General features: G+C 42.3%; 1 protein-coding gene across 2 annotated transcripts in view; it reads right to left on the minus strand.

Annotated features, from left to right (window-relative positions):
• LNPEP (leucyl and cystinyl aminopeptidase) overlaps nucleotides 1–25705 on the minus strand; it is an 89806-nt gene that overhangs the window by 15370 nt on the left and 48731 nt on the right. For both annotated transcript variants that reach the window (XM_006261603.4, XM_059724996.1), the window contains exons 5-12: nucleotides 23410–23530; nucleotides 22240–22394; nucleotides 19957–20070; nucleotides 15734–15865; nucleotides 13457–13588; nucleotides 10705–10865; nucleotides 8310–8401; nucleotides 5083–5266 (exon numbers count right to left, since the gene is read on the minus strand). In XM_006261603.4, the coding sequence (XP_006261665.2) occupies nucleotides 5083–5266; nucleotides 8310–8401; nucleotides 10705–10865; nucleotides 13457–13588; nucleotides 15734–15865; nucleotides 19957–20070; nucleotides 22240–22394; nucleotides 23410–23530 (1091 nt within the window). The remainder of the gene's footprint in view (nucleotides 1–5082; nucleotides 5267–8309; nucleotides 8402–10704; nucleotides 10866–13456; nucleotides 13589–15733; nucleotides 15866–19956; nucleotides 20071–22239; nucleotides 22395–23409; nucleotides 23531–25705) is intronic.

Here is a 25705-nt window from a genome sequence, read left to right on the forward strand (position 1 = left end):
TCCTTTGACAACCAGCTAATGGTGATGGGAGCAGGATTGTGAGGTCTGGAAGTTCCTAGTCACAAACTGGCATGAAAGTGGCAGTTACAAGAAGTCATCTGGCATTTGGACAAAGACAAGAATGTGATTTGGCATCTGTAACTGACTGAGCAGCCCTCTTCAGGATCTGCTCTGGTCACCCCACATGGGGAGGGGACTATAAAAGATGCCCTAGCCCATCTCAAACAGTGTTCTGTATTTCTTCCTGACTGGATAACCGTATCCAGTGGGATCACCTTTATTGCAGTTGAAAGTACCAGAGAAGACACACAGTCATTTTCAGGACATGGAACATCAGGACCCCATGGACAACTCTAATAGTGAAAGCCCAGAGCACTGCACTGCACTGCACTGCAATCATGGCCTGAGAACTCAGGCGACACAACATCAATGTAGCTGCACTGAGCAAGACCTGGTGAGCAGGAGATGGGCAGCTCGAAGAACATGGAAGCAGCTATACCTTCTTTTGGAAGGGTAAACACCAATGAGACCCCCAACTTCACAGAATTGGTTTTGCCATTGAGACTGAATTTATAAACCAAGTCAATGAGTTCTCTATTAGAATTAATGGGCACCTCATGACTCTGTCTTAAACTGACAGGGAGCCAATATGCGTCATCAGTGTACATGTCCCAACTCTTGACATGGCCGATGAAACCAAGGAAGAATTCTACACCAACCTTGACCAAGTGCTTTCTAACATTCCAGAGGGAGACAGACTTGTTCTTCTCGGTGATTTCAACACCAGAGTCAGAAAGGACTCTAACCTCTGGAATGGAACCATCGACAAGGAAGGAGTTGGAAAAGTCAACTCCAGCGGTATCCTCCTTTTGACCAAATGTGCAGAACATGGCCTCACCATCACCAACACCCTGTTCCACCAGAAAAACAGGCACAAGACATCATGGCAACACCCACAATTTAAGCATTCACACCTGACTGACTATGTCATTGTCCATGCTCGGGATTACAAAGACATCCGCATCACCCAAGCTATGTTATGAGCTGATGATTGCTGGACTGACCACTGACTCATCCACTCAGTTATGTCATTCAAACTGGCTCCCAAACGATGGCTGCAGCAAAAGCAAAGCCAATAGAAGATCAACACAGAAGTATTCAAGGACCCAAGCAAAAATGCCTCAATGAAAACCTGGTGAATTCCAATCAACAACAATGGGAGAATGTCACCAGCATGTGGAGTGCCCTTAATGGCACTGTCATCAGCACCTGTGAAGAGACAGTTGGATTCTCTACCAACAAACATCAAGACTAGCTTAATGAAAATTCCCAGGAGATCCAAAAGTTGATCAACTGGAAGTGTAAGGCCTTTTGTGCTTGGCAAAATGACACCAACTCTAAGCAAAAGAAACTGAATCTCTAATAAGCCAAGGCAGAGATCCAGAGGACCTGCAATAAGAAGAACAAATGGTGGAAAGACAAGACTAAGGAGATTCAACATCTTGTTTACATCTACAATATGTGTGGTTTCTTCAGTACCACCAAAGCCATCTATGGTCCAAACACTCAGGCACCAACCCCCTCGAGACCTAAGAATAGAGGAGACCTGATCAAGGAAAGAGGAACCATTGGTACCTGTTGGAAGGAGTATTTTCAAAACCTTCTCAAGCAAGATTCTGTTGTTGATGAAAGTGTTTTCAACTCCATCCCACAACAGCAAGTCAGAGATGATCTCGGAATCAACCCTTGATGAGGTGAGGAAAGCCATCAAGCAGATGAAGAACAACAAGGCATCTAGAGAGGATGGAATCCCCATGGAAATCTTCAAGCACAGGGGAGAGGAGCTCACATCACAGCTTCATGCCCTCCATCTTAAGGATCTCGAATGATGAGGAAATTCCAGACAACCTCAGGGATGCCATGACTGGATAATCAAGAAAGAAGACAGTCCGACAGTGGACACTAAAGAGGGATTGCCTTGCTGTCCACCACAGGAAAGATCATTGCAAGAACCCTCCTGAACTGTCTCCTTCCACTTGCTGAAGAGCCCTCCCAGAATCTCAGTGTGAGTTTAGGGCAAGGATGGACAATTATTTAGGCTGGAGAGCTGCTTAATGAGTTTGGGTGAGCTGTCAAGGGCTGCAAAGGTAGCCCCACCCCTTGACAGGTACCCTGGCCCCCTGGTCACCATCTTGGGACCAGAAGTCCTGCCTCTAACCCCTGACTTTGCTACTGGAAGTCCCTCTCTTGCCCCCAGAAGTACTCCTCTGGGGAGGGGGGGGTTGCCACCTTTGAACCAGAAAAAAAATCATATATTAAAAGTCAAACATCTACTATAACGTATTTTAATTTTATTACAAAAAATATTTTTGTCATGATTTGTGTTTGTGTTGTGTATATAAAGATTACTGCATAATAATTAAAAAACAAAGCCTTGCTCTTGCATATTATGGGGGGGGGTGTGGCTGGCAGTGGCTATGTGTGTATGGTGTGTGCGCAGGGTTTGTGAGAGGGTGTGGCTGTGTGTGGGGGAGCGTGGAGTATGTTGTGAGGGGTGTTTGTGTGCGGGTGTTTTGGGGCAGAGTGTGGATGTTTGTGGGGTGTTAAAGGAGGGTGTGAAGTGTGGGGACTTTTTTCACACAGACTCCCCCCCACCCACCCCCCATCACTGGCAGCAAAAGCAGGCGATGAGCCCAGGGCATTCATGGCTCACGCAGGCGCTGCTGCCCTGCAGCATACAGTTCTACCCAGAGATGCACATGGCAGCAAGAAACACAGCCAGGCCAGCTCCCTGTGGTGCATGTGCAGCTCCTGGCGGGGCTCCCGGTGATGCATGTGCAGCTACTGGCAATCATGCACTACGAGGGCGAAGTCCCATGCAATGGAGCCAGCTGCCTTCCCCACTCCCTGCCGCCATATGTAGCTGCCAGTACTTCACTGTATATGGAGATGGCTCTATCACGCAGGGCTTCACCCTGGTGGCACACAAGTCATCACTCCAACACTTCTCAATACTCCTTACTGTGATGCTACATCTGACTGCCAACAAGGTTCCAGCCAGAGTGGAGCTAAACTACTGAATGGATGGTAAACTGGTTTAACCTCAGCTGACTCTGAGCCAAAACCAAGAGCACCCTGACCTTAAACATTGAGCTCCAGGATGCTGATGATGCTGTAGCATGTGCTCACTTGGAAGCAGACCTTCAGGCAATCACTGACCTCTTTACCAAGGCATACAAGAAAATGGGACTTATGCTTAACATTCAGAAGACTAAGGTCCTCCACCAACAAGCTCCTAATGAACAGTCCCTAGCTCTAGTAATCCAGATCCATGGTGACTCTGGAGAATGCTATTTTCCGTATCTTGGAAGCCATCTCTGGCAGAAGAATGACAGACGGAGAAATCCAACATCGCCTCAAATGTGTAAGTGCAGCTTTTAGATGCTTGAAGAAACAGGTGTTGAAAGATTGCAACATCAGATGCAAAACCAAGCTCATGGTTTATCAAGCAGTCATGATCTCTACTTTTCTGTATGGAACTGAGAAATGGAAAACATACAGGAGATATCTAATGTTGTTAGAGAAGCACTATCAATGCTGCCTGTGGAAGATCCACCAAATCCATTGGGAAGACAGATGCACCAACATTAACATCCTCCTGCAAACAAACACCACAAGTACTAAGGCGAAGATCATACAACATCAACTTCATTGAGCTGGCCATGTCATCCGAATGTCCAACTCCAGACTCCTGAGGCAAGTTTTATTCTCCCAGTTCAGCCAAGGTATATGCTCAAGAGATTTGAAAAAGTCCTTCAGGGACGTCATCAAGGTCAACTTAAAAAAAATGCAACACTGATGTCAATTTGTGGGAGACTATTGCCCAGGACCACACCAAATGAAGGAAGAGTCTGCTGCAAGGATCTCAGTACTTTGAAACCACACAACGACAACAACAACAACAACAGGAAATGAAAAAGCAGGAGCAACAGAAACAGTGTCAGGGACCAAATCAAGAATTCAGTGCCACCCACCCCTTAGAAACATATATTTGAGCTGCAGTAGAGTCTATTAATCCTGGATACGCCTCATCAGCCATCTTTGGACACACAGATAAGACAGTCATGGAAGACAATCATCCTAGACTCTGAAGGATTGCCAAAGAAGAGAAGGAAGAGGATATGCTCAAGAGACCCAAGGAAGAGGGCCACGCCCCCCCCCCATTTCAAGGGAAGACAACGCCCCCGCCCCCTGCAGTGTGTACCAATCTGACCACGGGATAAAATTCCTTCCCCAAATATGGCAATCAGTGCAACCCTGAGCAGAAGGACAAGACATGCTTGTCAGGAACCTCCACATTTCAGTCCCAGCAGGAGCCCTCGTAAAACCCTGTCAAAATTCCCAGCCTTGGCTACAGCCAACACCCAGTGCTCTGAGGAAGGCTTTAAAAAACCCTGCTGACAGGAAACAGAATTCCCTCCCAGCCCCATGCATGAGCTAGCATAGTCTAGAAGCATGGGAAATACCCACAGTAGAACATAGGAACAGCTATGATTAGATCATCCCCAACCAGTGGCTGTCTAACCTCTGCTTGAACAGCTCCAGTGATGGAGGGTCCACAACTTCCCTAGGCAGTCTAATTCCACTGCCTCTCTGTTCTAACAGTAACAACGTTTTTCCTGATATCCAATCTAAGATATCCAATTTGCATTGATTTGGTCTCAGAGCACAGGGTTGTACTGGATGATCTCTTGATGTCCCTTCCAGTCCTACATGTCTAAGAAAGAAAATATTATCCTCAGAACCAGGGAACTACTGGTGTCCTTTGCAATACAAAAGGGACAGACACCAGCATGAAATGAATGGAGACCAATATCTGACATGTTTTCATTCAAACTCCAGTGAAACAGATATATAAAGAGTTATTAGTGGCAGTTGAACTTATATATCTTTAAAGAATTTTTTTCCAGTGTACTTAAATATAATTAGTCTTTGACTTGACCTAACCTAAAACAAAAAAGCAACCCCCCAGCACCACAAAACCAAAAATCAAATCAACTGCTGCCTAGTACAAAGCACTACCCTGCAAGGCTGAAGATATTGTTGATCAGATTGGCTCGGTCTTTTGGCCTGAGAGCGGTGTGATCTCTTTGCAGCAGGTCAATCAGAATCTGCCAGTCCTCTTCAGCATAGTGCACTATGTAGTAGCCACTCATGTCCACATTGAACTTCACCCATTCAACCTCTTCCGACAGTTCAATTGTAGCTAATTGAAAGACAAAAACAGATATTATGTTAAACTGATATTCTCCAAAACCCGTTTTCTAATTCCATCTCTCTAGAGCAGTAAATGATCTGGATCCAGGTTGTCCAAGAAGTCAATTCTCTTCTCAATTCCCAACTTTCCATTCTCTCAATTCTCCTCCCAACTGCAAAAACACAGTCAGTGTGTTGTATCATGGGAATTTGCTTGGTAAGAGAAGTGATATTCAGGTCAGAATTATACTTTTCTCCCACCTTCACTACTTTGTCTGCTAGACTTAACAGGGCCACAACTTGCCACTAATTATACCCTGGCACTCCCAGAGGATTATCTGAACAAAGAACATAACCAATTAGGTAATGTAGGGCAAGTTTAGCCTCTTCGCTACAATGTCAAGAATGGATTCAGTTACAACATGCAAACTTCTGAAACCTAGACCCCTGTCACACATTACACTTAAGATGTGATTAACCATTTAATCACATCTTAAGTTTTAACCCAGGCACACATTAAAGTAATTAGTGGCATCATAAAACAAGGAATAAGCCACAAAGTTATTCATCAAGAAAAATGTAATAACTTGGTGGCTGATTCCTATCACACCATTAACTGAACATGTAGCCAGGCGGTCCATGGCTAGGAGCTCTGTCAGCTGATCTGGGCTTCCAGCTGTGTGGGGTGCACCATATGCTCCCACAGCTGGGAGCCTCACAAGCTGATAGGGCTCCCAACTCTGGGGGCACACCATGGCAGCAGGGGGCAGGTTACCTTATCCCCGCTCTACTGACTGCACTCCCAACATCTTCCCTTCTACTGCCTCCCTATCCCCCGCAACCATTCTACCCCCCTACCGTCTCCCCCACCACAGTAATGAGGAGTGGAAAGCAACTAATTTAAGATGGCCTTCCAATAATTAGATTAGACCTATACACGGAAATGTATAATTAATTTTTAATTTTCCATGTATAGAATCAAATTATTGGGGTAAAAACCTAAATTCACCTTGGTTTTGCATAAATATGGTAGTAACAGAGTTATAGCCCTTTAATCCAGCTGCAGATACTATTCGAGAGATCACTGGCTCTGCTGTTACTGAAGTACTGTACAGCTTCCACAAGTAGTTTCTGATAAGAACCACCCTTACAGTAAAAGGAACATTAAGGCAAACCAGATACCTTCTACCTTTATCAGAACTGTTTAAAAGAAATAGATTCAGAAACTTAGTTTCAGATTATAACAACTAAATCATGGTCATGTAAAGCACATGTTCTACTGTAAAATAATTTACATGTTCTACTGTATAAGAGTAGTGAGGAACTCAAGAAATTACACATGAAGTTACCATGCTAATGCTCCATTTCCCAAACAAAAATAGCATACATTTTAGATACAAGATTAAAAAAAACAAAACTTCCAGGATAATTTATGTTATTAAATGCCTGAAATGCCAGATTCTGACACTAAACAAGTGGGCTGCAACCCGAGAGTTCTGCTAAGACGAAAAAAATACCCTCACCCATGAGCACTGGCCATAGAATTACTATGGCCCATTTTTCAGGGCTATAACAATCCCCACAGCTCCCAGTTACAAAGCGATCATTGTAATAGTAATCTACTGGCTCCATTTCACCCACAACTCCCTTCAGCAAAAAAACCCAAACAAACAAACAAAAAACAAACCTTCTATAACATGCAAATATAGACAGAACATGGATGACACACAGTTTCACAGCACAGAGATAGCATGGATCTGCAATGTACAGACTCAGTGCATCCACGTGTCGATTTTAAATTCTGGGTGCCTTGTTAAACTTGGATTGTGCTTTTTAGAATATTAAAGCCATTACAGTATAGCATATGCACTTCCTGGTGCCTGCTGCCACCCCCATCACCTCATGTTAAATGGAGAGAAAAAAATCTGCCTTGGATTAGAGTAAATATGGTCCTTGACTAATAACTGTGATGAAGCAAGGTGCAGATGCATAAAATTAACTTGGTTTTTCAATTTGCCAGGTAGCAATCAACTTTTTAACCATCATGTCAAATGACAAAGATCCAGAAACAGCTCAGTAGAACTGGATAACGCCATTGTTAAAACAAAACAAAACCCCCCTACTTCATTAAGCTACTATACTTTTAAGAGTTGGAAAAAATTATTTTATGGGGATGTACATATGCTATTTTAAGGTAACTCTAAAGGTTTCAGACTTGCACTAAGCATTCACCTTTAATTTTGGAAGGCTTCTTTCAAAATAATGAGGTGGGAGAGATATTGCACATAACATATCAATGAAGTATGGACCAATAATGAGAGCAAGATTAAAAGTATTTTGAAGAATGAGCTAGATCCTCAAACCATAAAGAATAAGTCAGTGAAGATACCTTGATGCCAATGAAGTCAATGGTAAGGTAGCCGAATGTTTCTGGTACAATACTACCACTGTACGACATAGTACAGATTAGTCTCAAGAGATTCAAAATAGCAACCACAGGAAAAAGATCAAAATAAATTCAAGTTCCAGAATGGATTATTTTAAGGTATAAAACAAATAATACCTGAGAAGGGAAAAAAAATGTTTCCTCACACCCACAGCTATGTGAGGTGGCTAAATTTCTCAGGACTGACTCTGTAAAGAACACTCTACAGCCTGTCAGGCTGGGGAAAAACATCCAGGTGTATGCTTTGCTCCCAGCCATTTGTGTCAGTCACGGCAGAGACAAAATTTTTCCTGAAATCGTTACCATACACCGGTACACTCTGTAGTACAGGCACTAACATTTTAATGCAACAATGTTTGATACTACCAATTGATAGCTGACTATAACCTCATTCATTTATAAAAAGTTTAATTTGCTCCACTTACAAAAATATTGCTGATATGCTGTTATTTTTTACCCACAGCTGTTATTTCCTTTGCCACTGTACTGTACACCCTTCACTTCAAGACCTACTCAAGAGTGTGCAGACAAAAGACTGATAATTTACAAAAGGAAGTTAGCCTGTGTGCACTACATAAATTTACAAGAGAGGCTCCAAAACACTTACCTGACTTTTGGTTCAGTAAATATACAGTAGGAAAAAGAAAAGTGAGGTCACGGTTGCTAGTCATGTAAGTAAGAGGAATATGCCACAGATAACTGTAAAAGAAAAAATATATATATTTTACAGCCATACTATACAAAATTAATGAAAGATGCATTGAAGGTAATCAGATTTTCTATTTCTTGGTGGTCTCAGTTATTTACGTTTTTAACACTGCTTTAACACGTTACTGGCATTTGAACACCATCCATCATAAGTTAAAGGAATCTATTCTATGCTCCCAGTCACCTCAGGATTCGAGGGGTTCGCAGACATCAATGAATTTTTATCTTCAAATTTTCTTTGGAAAGTAGAAATGTATCCTTATTCTCTTTTTGCATTGTAGCATGCCAACTAGTAACAGTAAGTAATTTAGCCAAATCCACACCAAAAATCTGTCACAATGACAGGAATGGAACCTATAGCATTTAATTCCCAGCCTAGTATTTTGTTCATAAGACCTTTGCTCCTTCATCCCCTCTGTCTTGTTTCACAGTTTTGCATGGAATTTATTTGCAAAATTCAAGGACAAGAGTCGCGATTCAGATCTCGCCAGTGAAAATTAATCAGTTATGGAAAACATTCACAATTAGAAGATTATACATTAATCTTCCATGTAACACTGAAATTTTTATTGTCACTAGATGTAACACTACTGAGAGGGATGAAGTGGGTTAATATGCAAAATATTCCAACTACCTGAAAAGCTTTTAGGAACAATTTACATAAAGAGTCATACCTCAACTTTTTTTTAATGTCAGCTCTACCTCCAAAATAACCAGGAACAGACAGGGCACAAAAGTCCTCATGAGACAAATTTATTTTAGGCCAAAGTCTGCAAGATGCAAACATCCCCAAACCCCCTTAAACTTCAACATTAGTAAGGAAAAACAACATCTCCTAGGATTTGGCTCTACATGTCAGGCTTGAGAAGGTCTTTGCCTTGTTAAATAATAAGGTAAAAGTTCATGGTACCAAAATACCATTGCAAATAAAGGAGCTCTGTGGTTTTCAGTTATTTTATCTTCACTTCAGTATTTCAACCCTATAAAAAAGAGCTACTGCCTTCTCAGCCTTTATTGTGATGAAAAATACACCTAAACAAGGTATCATATTAATGTGAATTCATGGGTAAATGGAGAGCTTTGTTTTCTGCTTTCTATATTGCCCTGTGTCAGCACTCAACCTGAAGTCTTAGTCTAGTAACAAATTACTTCCTCTTCTGGAACTTCTCCAAAATCCTTTAACACCTGGGATCCTTGAAGAATTCCTCCAAACCAGTTCCTGCCTCAGTCCTCATGCACCTGCCCTTTTTGTACCCAATTACTTGAGTCAGAAGACGTGATAAATGGAACTTCTTGGAAGAACTACTTTTATACAGACCAAAAAAAAAAAAAAAAAACCAACAAAAAACCAAAACAACAACCACCAAATCCTGAGCGTTACTCTAGTGCTTACTGCAGTTCATTATACAAAAGCAAATTTTAAGATTTTGGAGCTCTTGATAGCCATGGACAGGCATTAACATTTGCAGCACTACATTCAATCTGTTTGTAGCACTATCATGATGGAAAAGGTACCACTCCTTTTGAAGAGGAACATTTCAATTTTGCAGCATTACATGTGATGCCTATAGGGTTACACATGGTGCTACAGGAGTTCTAGGACTCCCAGCATCCCACAGTCTCCACTCCCCACCCCATCTTAAAGGGCAGGGGTCAGGTGGGTTGGGGAAGGGGTGAGGTAAAGGATCCCTGCTGCCTCTACAAGATCCCAAGCACTGGTTCTCCTTGCCCCTGCTGCCCCTCCAGCAGGGTGACTATCTTTGGTAGGTGCTATTTTTCAGCAGCTTCCAACTGATCAGCGACAGCCTGCCCCCTTCCCCAGCAGAGGAGAGGACAGACTGGTAGTTACTTGGCTTCCTTAGGGGTGGGGGGAACCCATGAAACAGACCCTATTGCCCTCTTGGCTAAATAATTCACTTCTGAGGAGGCATTATAACTCTCCACCCAGGGTCCTGGAACACATGTACACTCCAATATATTTTTGTGCCTCAGCACTTGATACCACTACAAGTAAATGCCTGTCAACACCCTATATTTCATTTCCACATTTACAAAGCTGTCTGTTTTGTAAATATTTACCCCGATTACAGAGCAAGAAAAAGGCAGGAATTGCCAATCATTGTTCAAGGTATATAACAAAAATTGTGTGCTTTGCTGTGACTCACTCTCCTTACAGCTATCTGCCATCAGAGGAATTACTGGACTTTGTCCAAGAGGAGTATGAACTTTCCCAACAGTTAAATTACATGACTGTAAAAGGTAAGCTACAATGGGGTATGTGTGTGTGGAATAACCTTGCAGATGAAGTCTGATTCTCCGATCCCGTACTTCGTAAAAATCTCTCCTGTTCCACATGAATGGTCTTTCCTTTTCTTTTAACAGTCACTAGTGGAAGTCCTTTCTGCAGAATCCAGGTTTTCATCATTGCTTTTACATCTAGTGTTCCATTGGTAATCTGTAAAAAACAAACATTCCTGCTCTGGAAGGAACTGACCAGTATTGTCCACCTGTCTTTTTCAACATCTCCTCACAGCTCACTAGATGAGAACCAACCTGGAATTCATACTAATGCAAGGAGTGAGATTAAATCTCTGTACAGAATCTTTGGCCTATTAATTCAGTTAGTAGTAAGAGTGATGAATAAGTTTTATTTTCTTGGGAGGAAAGGAACCCAAGTGACAGCTGAGCAAGAAAGAGAATTCTGCATAGACTAAGGTGAGGTAGGAATAGGTACAAATAGACCAAAGTACATATGCAATACATTTTATGGTGTTTCACTCTTTTTTACTTTGTTTCCCCAGAATTCCGATAATGTTCTAGATTAGATGAATATTTAAATTATTGTAGAATAAACATTAGGAACTGAATTAAGAGAGTCAGAAACGCTTAGATGTTGATACTTCCATCTGTGGTTAAACAATCCATTTTAATTTAGAAGCCTTCAGTATTTACTCCTCATCCTACCATTTGCCACTCTTAAATAATTAATCCATCTCCCCTCATATCTTGCTAATATGCTTTTATCATAAGGAACATTTACATTTTTACTGATACTTCAATTTTCACCCCAGACAGTAAAGTAGTTTATAACAGTTATGCATTTTCTCCTCTCTACCTATATGGAAACTAATGCCCTGATCCAGGGGGGACCCCTATACAAGCATATTGGACACAATGGGGCTCTGCATGTGCACAAGAATGAATTATGAGCAATTTATTTTCTGAGTTATTACTATTGTATCCAGAAGAGCCATATTTCATCTACTTTTTTCATCACTAAGTTTGGTACCCTATTATCACAGGCAATAATGTAATAATTCCCTCCATAAACTGATCAAGCTTCATTTTAAGATTAGCTGCACAAACAGATTCCCCCCCTCACATCCTCCTCCTTTGTCCCTTCTACCAGCTGGTCTCCTTGTAAACCTGGAAACCCTTCTCCCACCCAGTCTGTTCTGCTCTATCATTGTCCATTCTTCATAATATGTTTAAGACCTACATGCCCTGGTCCAGTCAGCAAAGTACTTAATAAATGCTGCCCAACAGCTCCATCAAATCATTTTGCTTTTCCCATTCCTAAATCTTTGTTAACATTGTGATTAAAAGAAATTAGTCTTCTTGCTTCTCTGTACAATGTGTGGCCACCAGGCTAATACATAATACATATATTTAGTGCCATTAAAACCACCCTGTTCAAAAAACAACAAATCTCATTCCCTCCCTCACCCCAGGAATAATTTAACAGCTTATACTTTAAGCATGCTAACATCCAATGTTATACCTCAGTTACTCCTAAATTCATTAAAAGCAGGAAGAATCCTGACAAGGATTTTTTTTCTTCTCCTATGGGATGTGGCTAAATAGTTTACTTGATTTTTTTTGAGGATTTCTTTTAACATTTATGTGGCTCTGTTTCTTCCTTTTGTTTACTTTCCCTCTGTTTGGGAAACTATGCAAAAGCTTTTAACTTTGCATTTAGTTCTGAAGAAAATTAAGACTTTCCAATTGAAATTAATTATAAGGGACTGACTTCCCACTGAAATAAACTGCATCACCAGTTAAGCCACTAGTTCACAACCCCGGGTCGTGACCCAAATGTGGGTTGCAGGGGCAATGCCAGCGGTGTTGCACAGAAAAGATGAGCTGTGTTGTGTGCCAGGAACTCCCCCACCCCTGGCCTGCCACCACCACACTCCGCTCCCAGCATGTAAAAAAAAAAGGTTGGGAACCACTGAGTTAAGCAGTAAAGTAGGCCAACAACAAGTATTTTTGAAAAATCTCACCTTTCAATTTTTACTAGAGAAAACCCAATTCTAATGTTTCTATATTGAGATCTAAATCCTGGAAGTCTTTAAGCACTTGAGTAACTTTACTCCTGTCTAGTAATACTGACTTCAATAGAACTCCTTTTGTAGTAAAGTGTATGTAGGTTCTGTGCTTGCAATACAAGCACTATGGCCACAAAAAGACATTATATTTATTCTGGAAGAAAAGTCACTGGGACTGTACACATGGCAATTTAAAAGCTGGAGGGCTGCCTATCAACAGCCTACCCCTTTCCCAGGCACAGGAGATGACTAGCTACCAAGTAATGGGTTCCCCGATGTGTGGGAGTGTCCCACGGAGCAGTTCTCTGAATGGAGAGCTTGCCCGTGTCACTCTCCAGCCAGGGGTCTGGAACACACACATATGCTACAGTTTGCAGACTTTCTCTTGGTAAGAATATCAGAAAATTTCTTATCGACAGAAATAAATGCCCACCTGTGGTCTATGCTACCCCATCCCAGGACTATTTTTAAGAGAAGACTGAAAGGAATACTAGCAGTTTTGGAAGCTTTTCTTCTAGGCATCACTTTATGTTTGTGCACCTCTAGATGATACAGAAAATCTGAACAGTCATCATGATCAATAATAAGCAATAATAAGCTTTCAAATAGCTTATGGCCTTACTTAGCAGCAGTAATACTAAGGGGGAAAACACTTTTCATTTCCCAGTGTAATATATCACGTACAAAACAAGATTAATAACATAACTTGGATAGTTACCTCATTCATGCTGTCCCACAAGTCATCACTTTGGGTGGATCCATAGCTGTGATTTAGCAAATAATTCTCAATGCCAGCTTGAAAAGCATCCTCAGCAAGAAAGTTTTTCAACATCAACAAAAGAGAAGCCCCCTAAAAATAAATTTGTAAGACAAAAAGAAATGTACAGTACTTGAAGCCTTTAACTTGTGTATGCTTTTTCCAAATTATGAACACCACAGGCTTTCTAAGAATAACTGGGGAGCTGAGATTTTAGTCAGGTGATTTCACCTAAATAGTTATTTGACGTTTCTCTGAAAAATATATGAAGCTTTAGGAAGGTTGAAGAATCAGTGATGTTTCACTGACACTGATCTAATTTGAAGACTTCCCAGTTAATACCACGTAAAATAAATGGTGCTCTAGTGAATGAGTCTTTGGTGCTTTTCAGATTTCACTGACAGTATTATTAAGAACTGTAAGTTGCTGCTGCCCTTGTGACAGATGGTGTGAAATATAAAAACATAAGTAACTAAAATGCATACACAGAGCAAACAGAGAAAAGTAAGATACATTGGTAAAATGGAACATAGTAAGGAGGAATGCTAACAAGTACAGATGCGGCTTATTTAAAGACTTGAAAAGCAAGGAGATTTTGTGAAACAAGCATTCCAAATAGCCAGTTTTGCACAAAACTGAACACTAAATTTAATCTTGCATCCATCAAAGTCACTGAGCAAGCCTGTGGCAACATTCCTGCATCAGAGCTACCTAGTCAATAAATGGCCTGAGGACAGAAAGATTACATATTCTAATGCAGATGAACAGAAGATGACCTTGAAGCATGTACAGATGTACTTCACACTGTTAGTACTAAAGCATACATTGAAGATATATAAATACTAATACTGTAATAATAAAACTCCAACAAACCCCCAGCAACTAGAAATGTGTTGAAAACTACCCTATATACTATTCTTAGAAGTCTGGTATAAAATTTTTAGAACACAGAAGCATTGTCCTTCTGAATTATTAATACACTATATTTACACACACACCTTTTTTCCTTCAAATATTAGCCATCCAAAATTGGAGTGTGTTTTTTAAGTGAGGAAACTGATTTCCACAGCAGAAAGAGGGAAGTATGGGGACGCTGGAGCAGTTAGCAGGAGCTGGCTCCATGCTGGGTATGCATGCAGGGCACAGCCCACTCCTCAGTATTACTCGTTCTCTCCTTGTGACCAAAGCTTTAACTTGGTTACAGATACTACCAAATTGGCAGTAATTTTTGGCTCAGTTTACTGGATTGTATAACAAAAGCGTTACTTGCAAAGAATCAAGGAAGATGATTCTTCCACTCTACTCAGCACTAGTGAGGCCTTACTTGAAGTACTGTGTCCAGTTTTGGGCCCCATGCTTCAAGAAAGATGTGGACAGGTTGGAAAGAGTCCATCAGAAAGCAACAAAAATTATTAGATCCCTGAAGAAGGTGACTTACAAGGAAAGGCTGAAAGAACTAGGATTGTTTAGTCTGGAGAAGAGAAGACTGAGGGGAGGGAATTTAATATCAGTCTTCAAATACCTGAAGGGCTATGATAAAGACGATGCAAGGGACGGGACTAGGAGCAATGGCCTCAATCTGCAGCAGAGGAAATTTAGGTTGGAGATTAGAAATAAATCTCTCTCATCATGAGGGCTGTTAAGCATTGGAACAGGATACCAAGGAAACTGTGAAAAGTTCTAGGTATAGAGATTCCATGAGCAGGTTACACAGAAAATTCACTGGGATAGTTTACTTAGGGATGATCCTGCACTGAGTGAGGGGCTGGACTAAATGACTGCATGAGGTCCCTTCCAGACCTATTTTCCTGAGCCAACAAATTTGGCAATTTTAAAACTAACTGCTTAATTCATGATAGTGCGTGAATTCTGGGGTTATTCTTCTTTCAGTTGAATTGGAAACATATTTAGGTAAGGTGAACATGAAGAACACGCACAGAATTAAATAAATAATAAAATAAATATCTGGGATCTCTCTCAGGATATAACCGAGTTCTGTCCAACACAGGACTGAAAAATGAAGGGAAAAGTAGTTTTATAGCACTTGCATCCTCCTGACCAAGGCACCCCAACCTAATTATGAAGGATTTTTTTTTTTATTAAAGGCTAAGTTATTTCCCATGCTTCAACTGTGTTTAGGGGAATGGGGAGGAAGGGTTGGAGAACAGAAGTAACTCTGTAGTCTCTTCTAGTGCCATTTAGGATATGTTCTTATATTTTCAAAACATTTGGAATTACCTTGATATAGGAAAGTGCATCAAACATTTCTTCAATCTGCTCTGAAGACTGGACAGCAGAGGAGACTGGATGAGAGGAGTTCAAGGCATCTTTCATCATGGTCTTGAACTGTAAATTCAGGAAATCTTCATCCTAGATTTAAAAGAAGAACAAAACAGGCTGTTTATGCCCTAATGAGAATTAGAACACTTAAGCTGAAGTCAAGTCGAAGCACTCTTCCAGTCACCTGGAGTTCAGAGCCAGAATTCAGAGTAGTTGCAGCAGAAAACTTTAACTGTTCTCTTTGTCTCTTCCCTGTGGACCTGGAATAGTAGCCTAACCATCTAACCCTTTCTTCTGAACATGGATGCTCAGTTTTCCTTTTTTTTTCTGACATTCACCCTGATTTATAGGACAATGCCAAAAGGAGACAGCAAACTGCAATTAACCCTTTTCATCCCAACCTGTGACAACAGAAACTTACTCACAGACTGACAACTACAGTCCATATAAGTTGTATAACTCAGGTGTAGAGGTCTACTGATACATCAGTCCAAAGTGTATCAGCACCGATAAAAGGAAAACTTACATTATTGGCAACTGGCTTTTTTTAGCTGATGTGGTGAATAATGTCGCTGATAAATGCTGCATGCATGTGCACAGCCTCAACATGCAATGCCACCCCGGCAGCATGAAGAGTAGTGTCCAGCGGGTAAGTCTGTTTGGGGGAAGGAGCAGAGGGGAGGGCAGGATGAGGCCCCCACAGTGAGGGAGGAAGTGGGGCTGAGGCAAGCGCTGCTCAGCCGGGGCAGAGTGTGGGATGGAGTTGTGAGCAGCTTGTCCAGGGGACATAGGGAGCAGGGAGCAGCTCCCACCACAGTGTGCACACCTGAGGGAGGCAAGGGAGGCACGTGCCCCCCAGATCTGTGCATGGGGTAAGGGCGGGCTGCTGCTGCTGCAGGCTGGGGTAGCACCAGGCTCTTTCCAGTGGGGGCATTGGTCCGGGGCTGTGCACAGGACAGGCGACAGCAGTGGCACTGGGAAGCAGGGTGAATTCTGGGGTGGCCACAGCCCACCATGTAATACGCCCCCCACCAACCCCGGTGCTGCCACTGCCCGCCCCAAGCATAACCCCAGCCCAACACCCCCACCGGAAAGAGCCCAGTGCCACTCCCAGCCCACAGAAGCAGCCCACCCTCACCCTGCGCACAGATCTGGGGGGCACATACCTGTCTTTGCCTCCCCCAGCGATGCATGCAGCAGCAGAAACTGTCCCCCCTTCCCCACGCTCCCCGATGAGCCACTCGCAGCTCTGTCCCGCACTCTGCTCCAACTGGGCAACACCTGCCCCTGCCCCACTCCCTCCCAGGCACCGGCTTCAGGGGGAGGGGGGAAGGGGCAAAAGAATAGCAGTTGCTAACACAGCCACACTGGCAACATAGTGATAGTCATAAGTCACCGCTGGGCTCCCAACTGTCTTGTTACACCTCTGGTCAACACCTTGTAAGTCAATCTTTGCAGTGCCCAGGAAGAAGCAAAACATGTCAACAAGAACTCAAGGCCAAAGACTCAGTCTCTACACAAACTATTTCTCTTCCCCGCATAACTGCAGCAATTCTGTTGCAATTACAACCCTCTACATCCAATGAAGGTAGGATTTATTCCAACCAGTAGGTTCTTAAAGAAAGGCTGTGGTTTGTGTCATTTGTAGCTAATAAATGCATACATGGCAAAGTTACCAAGACATTACTACAGAAAAGAACATTTTTAGGCAGGTAGATCCTTTGAGAAGATCAGGATTATATACTGTACATTTTCTGGAAGAGAAACCGGCATTTTCTCTCTTTCTGTTAGCAGCTGCATATAACCACAGTGGTTATTAAAAAAAAAAAAAGGGCTTTACTGGAAGCAGCAGCACGTTAATTGGACCTGGCTTTGCAGCATCTGTAGAGATCAGGTGCTTCAGCGGGGCCTGTTAGTGCTTTTATCTAAAGCAGAGTCAAACAGCTATTAGATAAAAGCACCAAAAAAGCCCCACCGAAGTGCTTGAGCTCTACAGATGTTGGGAAAGCCGGGTGCAACTAACATGCTGCCTCTTCTGGGCATGTGCTGGGCTTGGCACAGGAGCATGCTGAGTTTAAAGTAAAGCACTGTTTTTTCCCACATCTGCAAACAGCCAGTATACAAAAATAGTAGTAATATAGCCATGATAACTTGTCCTAAGTAGGAATGTCTTCAGTGTGTTTCAGCTAATAAATTTTAGCGTCTCCTGATTTTTGACTGGAGTTAATAATAATTTATATAAACCTTCCCTCAGCTAACTGATTAACGGATGTTAAAGAATAATTCTATCACCATTAAGATCTAAAAAAATTACAGCAAAAATCAGACTGCAGAATGTCTTTATAGTAATATGCACACTGCTTTAAACCTAAGGCTCTACTACTAAAGCCACAGATCTTTACAAACAGATACTCTCCTATTACTTTATATAAAGACACTGCATGTTATCAGTGCCTATCAGCACTTGTGACTGGCAGCAAGCTGTTGACTCATATTTTATCCTTTTTTATTTTTATTTCAGTGGGGCTGAACCTGATTGCAGAGATCTGCCAAAATGGTCTGTAGTTCAAGAGTGGATATTAGCATACTCCAAATCAAGAAAAAAGGAATGAATACATGCAGTGATCAAATTGCCCTGAACTAAAATGTATTTTAAGTGAATGGGTTTTTTTAGATTTTTTTTTTTTTTTGTAGACTGTGTAGACATTTTTTTCTTGTTTCTTAGCACCACCAAGTGGTGAAACCAAAGGCTTCAAATAAGCAGTATTTGTACATAACTTCATACAAAGGTAAGAGCTGAAAGGAGACCCTAAATTAGATATATGTACATGGAGCAGGTAGGTTAAAATGGACACACTGCGTGAAGCACAATTCAGCAGTAAACTCTGGAGCTGTCTTTTAATTTCTGTTTCCTATTCTGATATATATACTGCAGTGAGAATTGGAGGACACCTATTAAGACAATTTTTAGATGGGCATCTGCTACTAACAGGCTTGTGTATGAAGCCTGGTTCCAGGAGTAGAATGTACAAGCCCAAGTTAAGCACATAAGGGCAGGTCTAAATCTGTAAATCTTCTACACCGGGCAATTTTCTAGCACACACATGCTGCGGCAGTGCTAATTACCTTACTCAGAACTGCATATGCAAATACAACTACATTGCCTTTGCTTCAAGGATTATCCTGTGCTGAGAAGGATGCCAGGGTACAACTACCTAGTATGCTAAGTTTGTAGTGACATAGCCTAAGTTCTCTATACAAAAAATGAGGAGGAGTTGGGTACCAAGACTTAGGATTTGCAGCCAGCACACTGAGTGGTATAGACACCTCCAAAGGAAAATGATGAAGAGAAGAATGTCTGAAACACCAAGTCTCTTCCGAACTTCAGTGCCTTATGTGAGATCAAGATTTTGTAGCTAAGTGAGGTGGGCATTCCCCTGATCCCCTCACTTTTAAGCATTGTATCCAGTGCCTCCATAATACAAAATGTATAAATAGTCCTTCCTTAGGGCCTGGCAGGCATCCAAATACCATCTAAATTGTACTTTAGGCCTCCAACGTATACAGCAAAACACAGCACTATGTAGATACCTAGTCTGGGTCTGCACCAGCTAGCTCAAGAACCAAAAGCAGTACAGCCACATTAGCTTAAGACCTGACCCAATCCCCTACTCCTCAACAGCATTCATTATCCCAGGTGCTTTGCTTATGCTGTCATGAATGCTTCTGTAGCTTGGGTATCTCTGCACAGCAGTGCCTCATGCCACACAGACTCAATACCCCAGCTAACTCGAGCTATCTGCAGAGCATTGCATTTTACCATGCAGAAATAGCCCAAATGCTTTTCCTGGATCTGGTCCTTAGCATTCACTATTATGCAACACCTAGAAACACAGAACTATTTATCTGCTTTATATAAAAAAGCAGACAGCACAGGGGGAAAAGGGCAAATGTACAGACTATTGAAAATCTGGCTGGCTTTTAAAATAAGGTTTTAGATTTCATACCATTTAATACTATAATTTCATTAGTGAGTCACCCTATGTATACTATGTTAGATGATGAATTCCAAGGTAAAACTCATGAAAAATACATTGAGTTAGTCATTTTATGTTAGAATTAAACCTGTCTTTTCTACCCTTTAAGAAGGAATAAGATGTCAGATAAAATGCAGTACTTACAGTGTGTAGATCTGGAAAAGTTTCTTTCAAGGCAAAATATTCCATAAAAGTGGCAAATCCTTCATTCAGCCAAAGATCGTTCCACCATTCCATAGTCACTAGATTACCAAACCACTAAGAAAACAAACGCATACATGAATTTTCCCTCCCACATGCAATCACAGAAAAAATGAATTTCAACCTCTATATAACAAATGGATAGTGAATAATTATAGTTTCATAGTTGGTAGGGTCGGAAGGGACCTGAGCAGATCATCAAGTCCGACCCCCTGCCATGGCAGGAAAAAGTACTGGGGGCAAACGACCCCAGCAAGGTGTTCATCTAACCTCCTCTTAAAGACCCCCAGGGTAGGAGCCAGCACCACTTCGCTTGGAAGTTGGCTCCAGGTCCTAGCCGCCCTGACTGTGAAGTAGTGCCTCCTGATGTCTAGTCTGAATCTACCCTCTGCCAGCTTGTGACCGTTATTTCTAGTCACTCCTGGTAGTGCTCGGAGGAACAGGGACTCCCCCAATGCCTGCTGGTCCCCCCTGACCAGTTTGTAACAGACCACTAGATCCCCCTTCAGCCTTCTCTTGTGGAGGCTGAACAGATTCAGGTCCTTCAGCCTCTCCTCATAGGGCCTGCCCTGCTGCCCCCTGATCATGCGAGTGGCCCTCCTCTGGACCTTCTCCATGTTGTCCACATCCCTCCTGAAGTGCGGCACCCAGAACTGGACGCAGTACTCCACAACTGTGGCCTGACCAGTGCCGCATAGAGGGGAAGGATCACTTCCTTAGACCTGCTCGAGATGCATCTGTGGATGCATGACAAGGTGTGGTTGGCCTTCCTGACCGCGTCCCCACACTGCCGGCCCATGTTCATTTTGGCATCAGTAATGACTCCAAGATCCTTTTCTGCCTCTGCACTGACGAGAAGAGAGTTCCCCAGCCTGTAGGTATGCTGCTGGTTCTTCCTCCCCAGGTGCAGCACCTTGTACTTGTCAGTGTTGAAACCCATCCTGTTCTCATCCGCCCACCCCTGTAACCTGTCCAGGTCTGATTGCAGCCTATTCCTCCCTTCTAGCGTGCCCACATCCCCCCACATCTTAGTGTCGTCAGCAAATTTGAACAGGGTGTTTTTTACCCCCTCGTCCAAGTCACCGATGAAGACTGAACAGTGCGGGTCTGAGGACCGAGCCCTGGGGGACCCCACTGCCCACATCCCTCCAGGTCGAAAATGACCCATCCACCACCACTCTCTGGGTACGGCCCTCCAGCCAGTTAGTGACCCATTCGACTGTGTAGGTATCGACGCCACAGTCCCCAAGTTTTTTTAATGAGAATGGGGTGAGAGACGGTGTCGAAGGCCTTCCTGAAGTCCAGAAAGACTATGTTCACTGCTACCCCTGCATCTAAGGATTTTGTGACCTGGTCATAGAAGGCCACCAGGTTGGTCTGAAAATGGAGGCAAAGAAATTGTTAAATAGGTTATCTTTGTCTGGTGTGACGACCAGATTTCCTAATGTGTCTTGCAGAGGCCCCACGTTACCCAGTACCTTCTTTTTGCCCCCTGTGTATTTAAAAAAGGACTTCTTGTTGTCCTTGATCCGGGTAGCTAGTCCCAGTTCCATCTCCGCCTTGGCCTTCCTGACCGCCCTCCCACAGCCCTGAGCAACCGAGGTATAGTTCTCCCTTGTGATGGCCCCTCCCTTCCATTGGGTGCATGCCTCCCTTTTAGCTAGGAGACATTCCCGTATGCTTTTGCATTAAAGGTATGATGTATATAAACAAACTAACCCCCATCCCCCAAATTTTATAAAGGGCTAAACTACAAGCCCTATAGCATATAGGGCATTTATACACATACCTTTTTGTCCCATGACATGCTAAAGATCTGGTGGGTTGGAGTCTGCTTTGCATGTGAACTAACTTGCACTGTGCTGTGTTGCATGCAGTGTACAAGTGGCAAAATGCATGTCAGCGTGTAGAAAATCGGTGGTGGTATCGCTTTTGAACTAAAACACCTTTGAGTTTTACTCCCTGCAGTACAAGCAGGTGCACAAATACCCACTGGTTTTACTACAAGCCCTATAGCATATAGATCTGTTACCACACACACAACCCAAGAAGTAGATTGTACCAATCCTATTTTCCTACTGCAATAGAGAAATAGATCTGCAAGCCTTTTATCTGGTGCAGTAAGCTATGTTATTGTTACCTTTTCTGTGCATTTCAGTGACAGAAAGCTGCACTGGTAAAATACCATTTAAAAACAGTATCATTATCAATATTTCAGTCTAGTACCTGATGGGCCATCTCATGAGCTATGACTGCTGTTACCAGCTTTTTGTCAACTGCTGAAGAGGTTTTGTTATCATAAAGGAGTGTTGTCTCTCGAAAGACGATCAAACCCCAGTTTTCCATAGCACCTGCTTGAAAATCAGGAATTGCTACCAAATCTGAAAAGGAAATAAACCATGTTTTTTATGCCACCACTTTACACTAATGCCAAATTTGAAGTCAATTTGAGAAATCTTACTGCTTAGGAACTGATGTGCAAACACTCATGCACTAGCTTTAAATACAGAAGTCATCCAATGGACTTTGAGCAACGCATATTGAGAAGTTATTCTACAGGGATTTAGACAGAAAAATATGAAACATGAATAGAATTCTGTGCATCTTTTTGAATGTTTGGTGTTACGTGTACACTGAATTTTCCATGTAGGCCACATTTAATAGTAATCACCTTTGTTAAGCCCAAAGGACACAGACTTCTGGGAACTATTGCCAAATACCAAATTCACAAAACATCAAAACTAGGGCTGTTGAATGATTAAAAAAATTAATCATAATTAATAGTGAGATAAAAAAATAGTTGGAATTAAACACACGTTTAATTGGGCAATTACACAATAAAAGAATCCCAATTTATTATAAATATTTTTGGATGTACACACATACACAAACCCTAGACAGTCCACAAGAACTGTCCCTCCAACCCCTGTCCCCCACATACACTTACCTGCATCCAGGTGAGTGTGCTCCCAGGACCCTGACTGGTGTGTGTGTGTGGGGGGGTGAGGATGCTTTTCTCCCAGCAGCTCAGGAAGGTATGCACCAGCAATGGGAGAGGGGCTGCTTTTGCAGCACTGGCAGGGGAAAGGGGGTACTTTCCCCCCAATCACCAGGAGTGATTAACATGCATTAAAAAAATTAACACAAAATTAAATTAACGCATTAACCATGGGCATTAATCACAATTAATTGACAGCCCTAGTCAAAACATTTTTCAAATTATTATTAAACAGATTTTAGATGTTTGGAGAGGGGGAGGGTATTTGTCCATTATTCTAGCTTTTTAAGTATACAACACTTTCAATTCAAAGTACAACAAAAATTATACTACTTAGAAATGTTATAGGAAAATTGGGTGGCTTTTTTTTAATTAAGAGGAAAAACAAAAGATCTTACCTAATTTTTGAAGAGGGTAGTCTATACAAAAATATTTTTGATAAAATTCCAGGAACTTCACTGCTGCATCTAGGGCATACTCAACTTGGCCTAGGTTCTGTGGGATGGCATAGACAGATACCTGGGACAAAGAAAGGCAAGAAAATATTTAATGAGAAGCAACCACAAATGGCTGGGGAGGAAAATAGATGCAAAAGGCAAAAATATCTGAAGTGGATAAGGTTACCGGTTTGGTTCTTGTCACAACCCGAAGTTGTGATTTTGTGTTTTGTGTGTGCTTCGGCACTGCTAAATTATTTTCCCGCTAAATTGCAGTTTCTTTGCACGGTGGAGTTTTCTGCTGCAGAAGAGAACCCCGGTGCAACGGAGAATTCCCACCAATTTGTAGCTTTCTTTGCAGGGTGCATTTCTTTTTGCATCTAGGAAATGCTCGGTGCAAAGAGTTCCCGCCATTTGTATTGAAATTCAAGCCACATTATTGGTTCACATTAAATTATGCATACGTGGCGGCTAGCGATTGGCTTGCTAACCGTATAAAGAGCTTGGGTGGTTTCCGCCCAAGTTGGAGTTTGAAAGAGAGAGAGAAAAACCTTCACCTTGCGTGAAGATCTCTAAGCGCTGCGGATCCTTACGGACCCAACGCATTTCTTAAAAGGCAACAGGGGCCTGATCAGCCTCTGGCCTCTCCCCGTCGCTGATAGATTCCTAGACGTATCCCTCCCTGTGCGCAAAAGAGACGGACCCACAGAGCTTCAACAACTCCGTGGGAGAGAGCGAACTTGTCGTAGTCCTCAAACGAGGATTTAAGCGGAGCTGTGCCTGGAAAACTGTCCAGCCTACACAACGACCATCTTTGGTGTAAGTAAACAATCTTGAATCAACCACTACGCGTCCGTGACTAATTCTAGCTCGCCCCCGGTTTTCTCCAACCCCACGTGCCCGGGCTGCTGGCCACAGCCCGCGTGCGCAAAACGGGCCGCGGATCGCTCCCGGCCCACACAGTTCTACTTTCATGGAAGTCTCATATCTACACACACATGCATGCTTCTGAATATATATGGACGGACAAAGTTCTTTGGGTGAATCTGATATCTTTTATTAGACCAACTTAAATAGTTGGAAAACAATTATATAAAATTTGAAACTAAAACTTTTACAGTTTTCATTATAGCTGCTTCATCATTTATAGACCATGGCTGAAGTATGTAGCAGGGAAAATTTAGATTGGCTATTGGGAGGGAAGCAGGGGAGGAAAAAAAAAAAACCTCTCAGGGTGAAGATAACAGCCCACCTAGAAAAGTTGAGAAATCTGCACCCTTGTGCATTTTTAAGAGCAGATTAGACAAATGCTTGACTGCAATAGTTTAATCTGGGATGATCGTGCCTTGATCACAGACAATATGATCTCCTAAGGTCCCTTCCACCCTGACTTTAAGATTCTAGGTTTATTCCATCACTTCCACAGGAAAGCATGTACCATTCGTTTGAGTCCTGATGCATGTCATTGTGCATCGGATGATATCAAAGAATAAATTCTCAAGACAGAATGACTTGTACAAGTCTCCTCACACCTTAGCACACATAACCTGGATTCAGTGCATGAAACAGACCATGGACTCCCTTACATTTTGCAAGTCTGAGGGTCTCCTTGGTACCAGATTCTTTGAAGCCAATATAGAGAGCTTATGGGATGAGGCCACAGGATTCTTGTTTATGCAGAACCAGTTACCACAATCCTTCTCTGTCTGGTTCACTCAATTCAACAGCTCTGAGGAGTGACAGATGCTATTACACAACTGGACAGTACAGGAATTCTATCATTTTAACCTCCTTACTCCTTCCATGCAAAGCCTTACAAACTCAGCATTTGCACTAGGGAGTGGCATTTTCTCCTTAATACAAATTGTCCAGCTATACTTCATTCCTTTTAGGTATACATATTTTTATATAGTATGTTAATAAACCACAGACAATGGCTTTGGTATACAATGGATCATTATGACACGCAAACCTGTTTTCCTAATTTTTCCAAGTTATATTTAAAACGTGATTAGCAGGTTAACTGCACCGTAAGTAGTAACCTGGTCACTCATTAAAGTCAATTTAAGAGGTAATAATACAGTTGAGCCACAAAGTTATTCCACATATAACATACAACATCTTTGGGGCTCATGGGTATAATGCCTTAAATTGAACATGTGGCCAGTTGGGGCCGACCCATGACAGATCCCAACACTCAGCTGAGTGTCAGGATCTAGCATAGAGCAGCCCCAGGGCCTGAGAGAGTTCTCTCAGC

Source organism: Alligator mississippiensis, chromosome 3, assembly GCF_030867095.1.
Source record: "Alligator mississippiensis isolate rAllMis1 chromosome 3, rAllMis1, whole genome shotgun sequence".
Taxonomy (NCBI): Eukaryota; Metazoa; Chordata; order Crocodylia; family Alligatoridae; genus Alligator; species Alligator mississippiensis.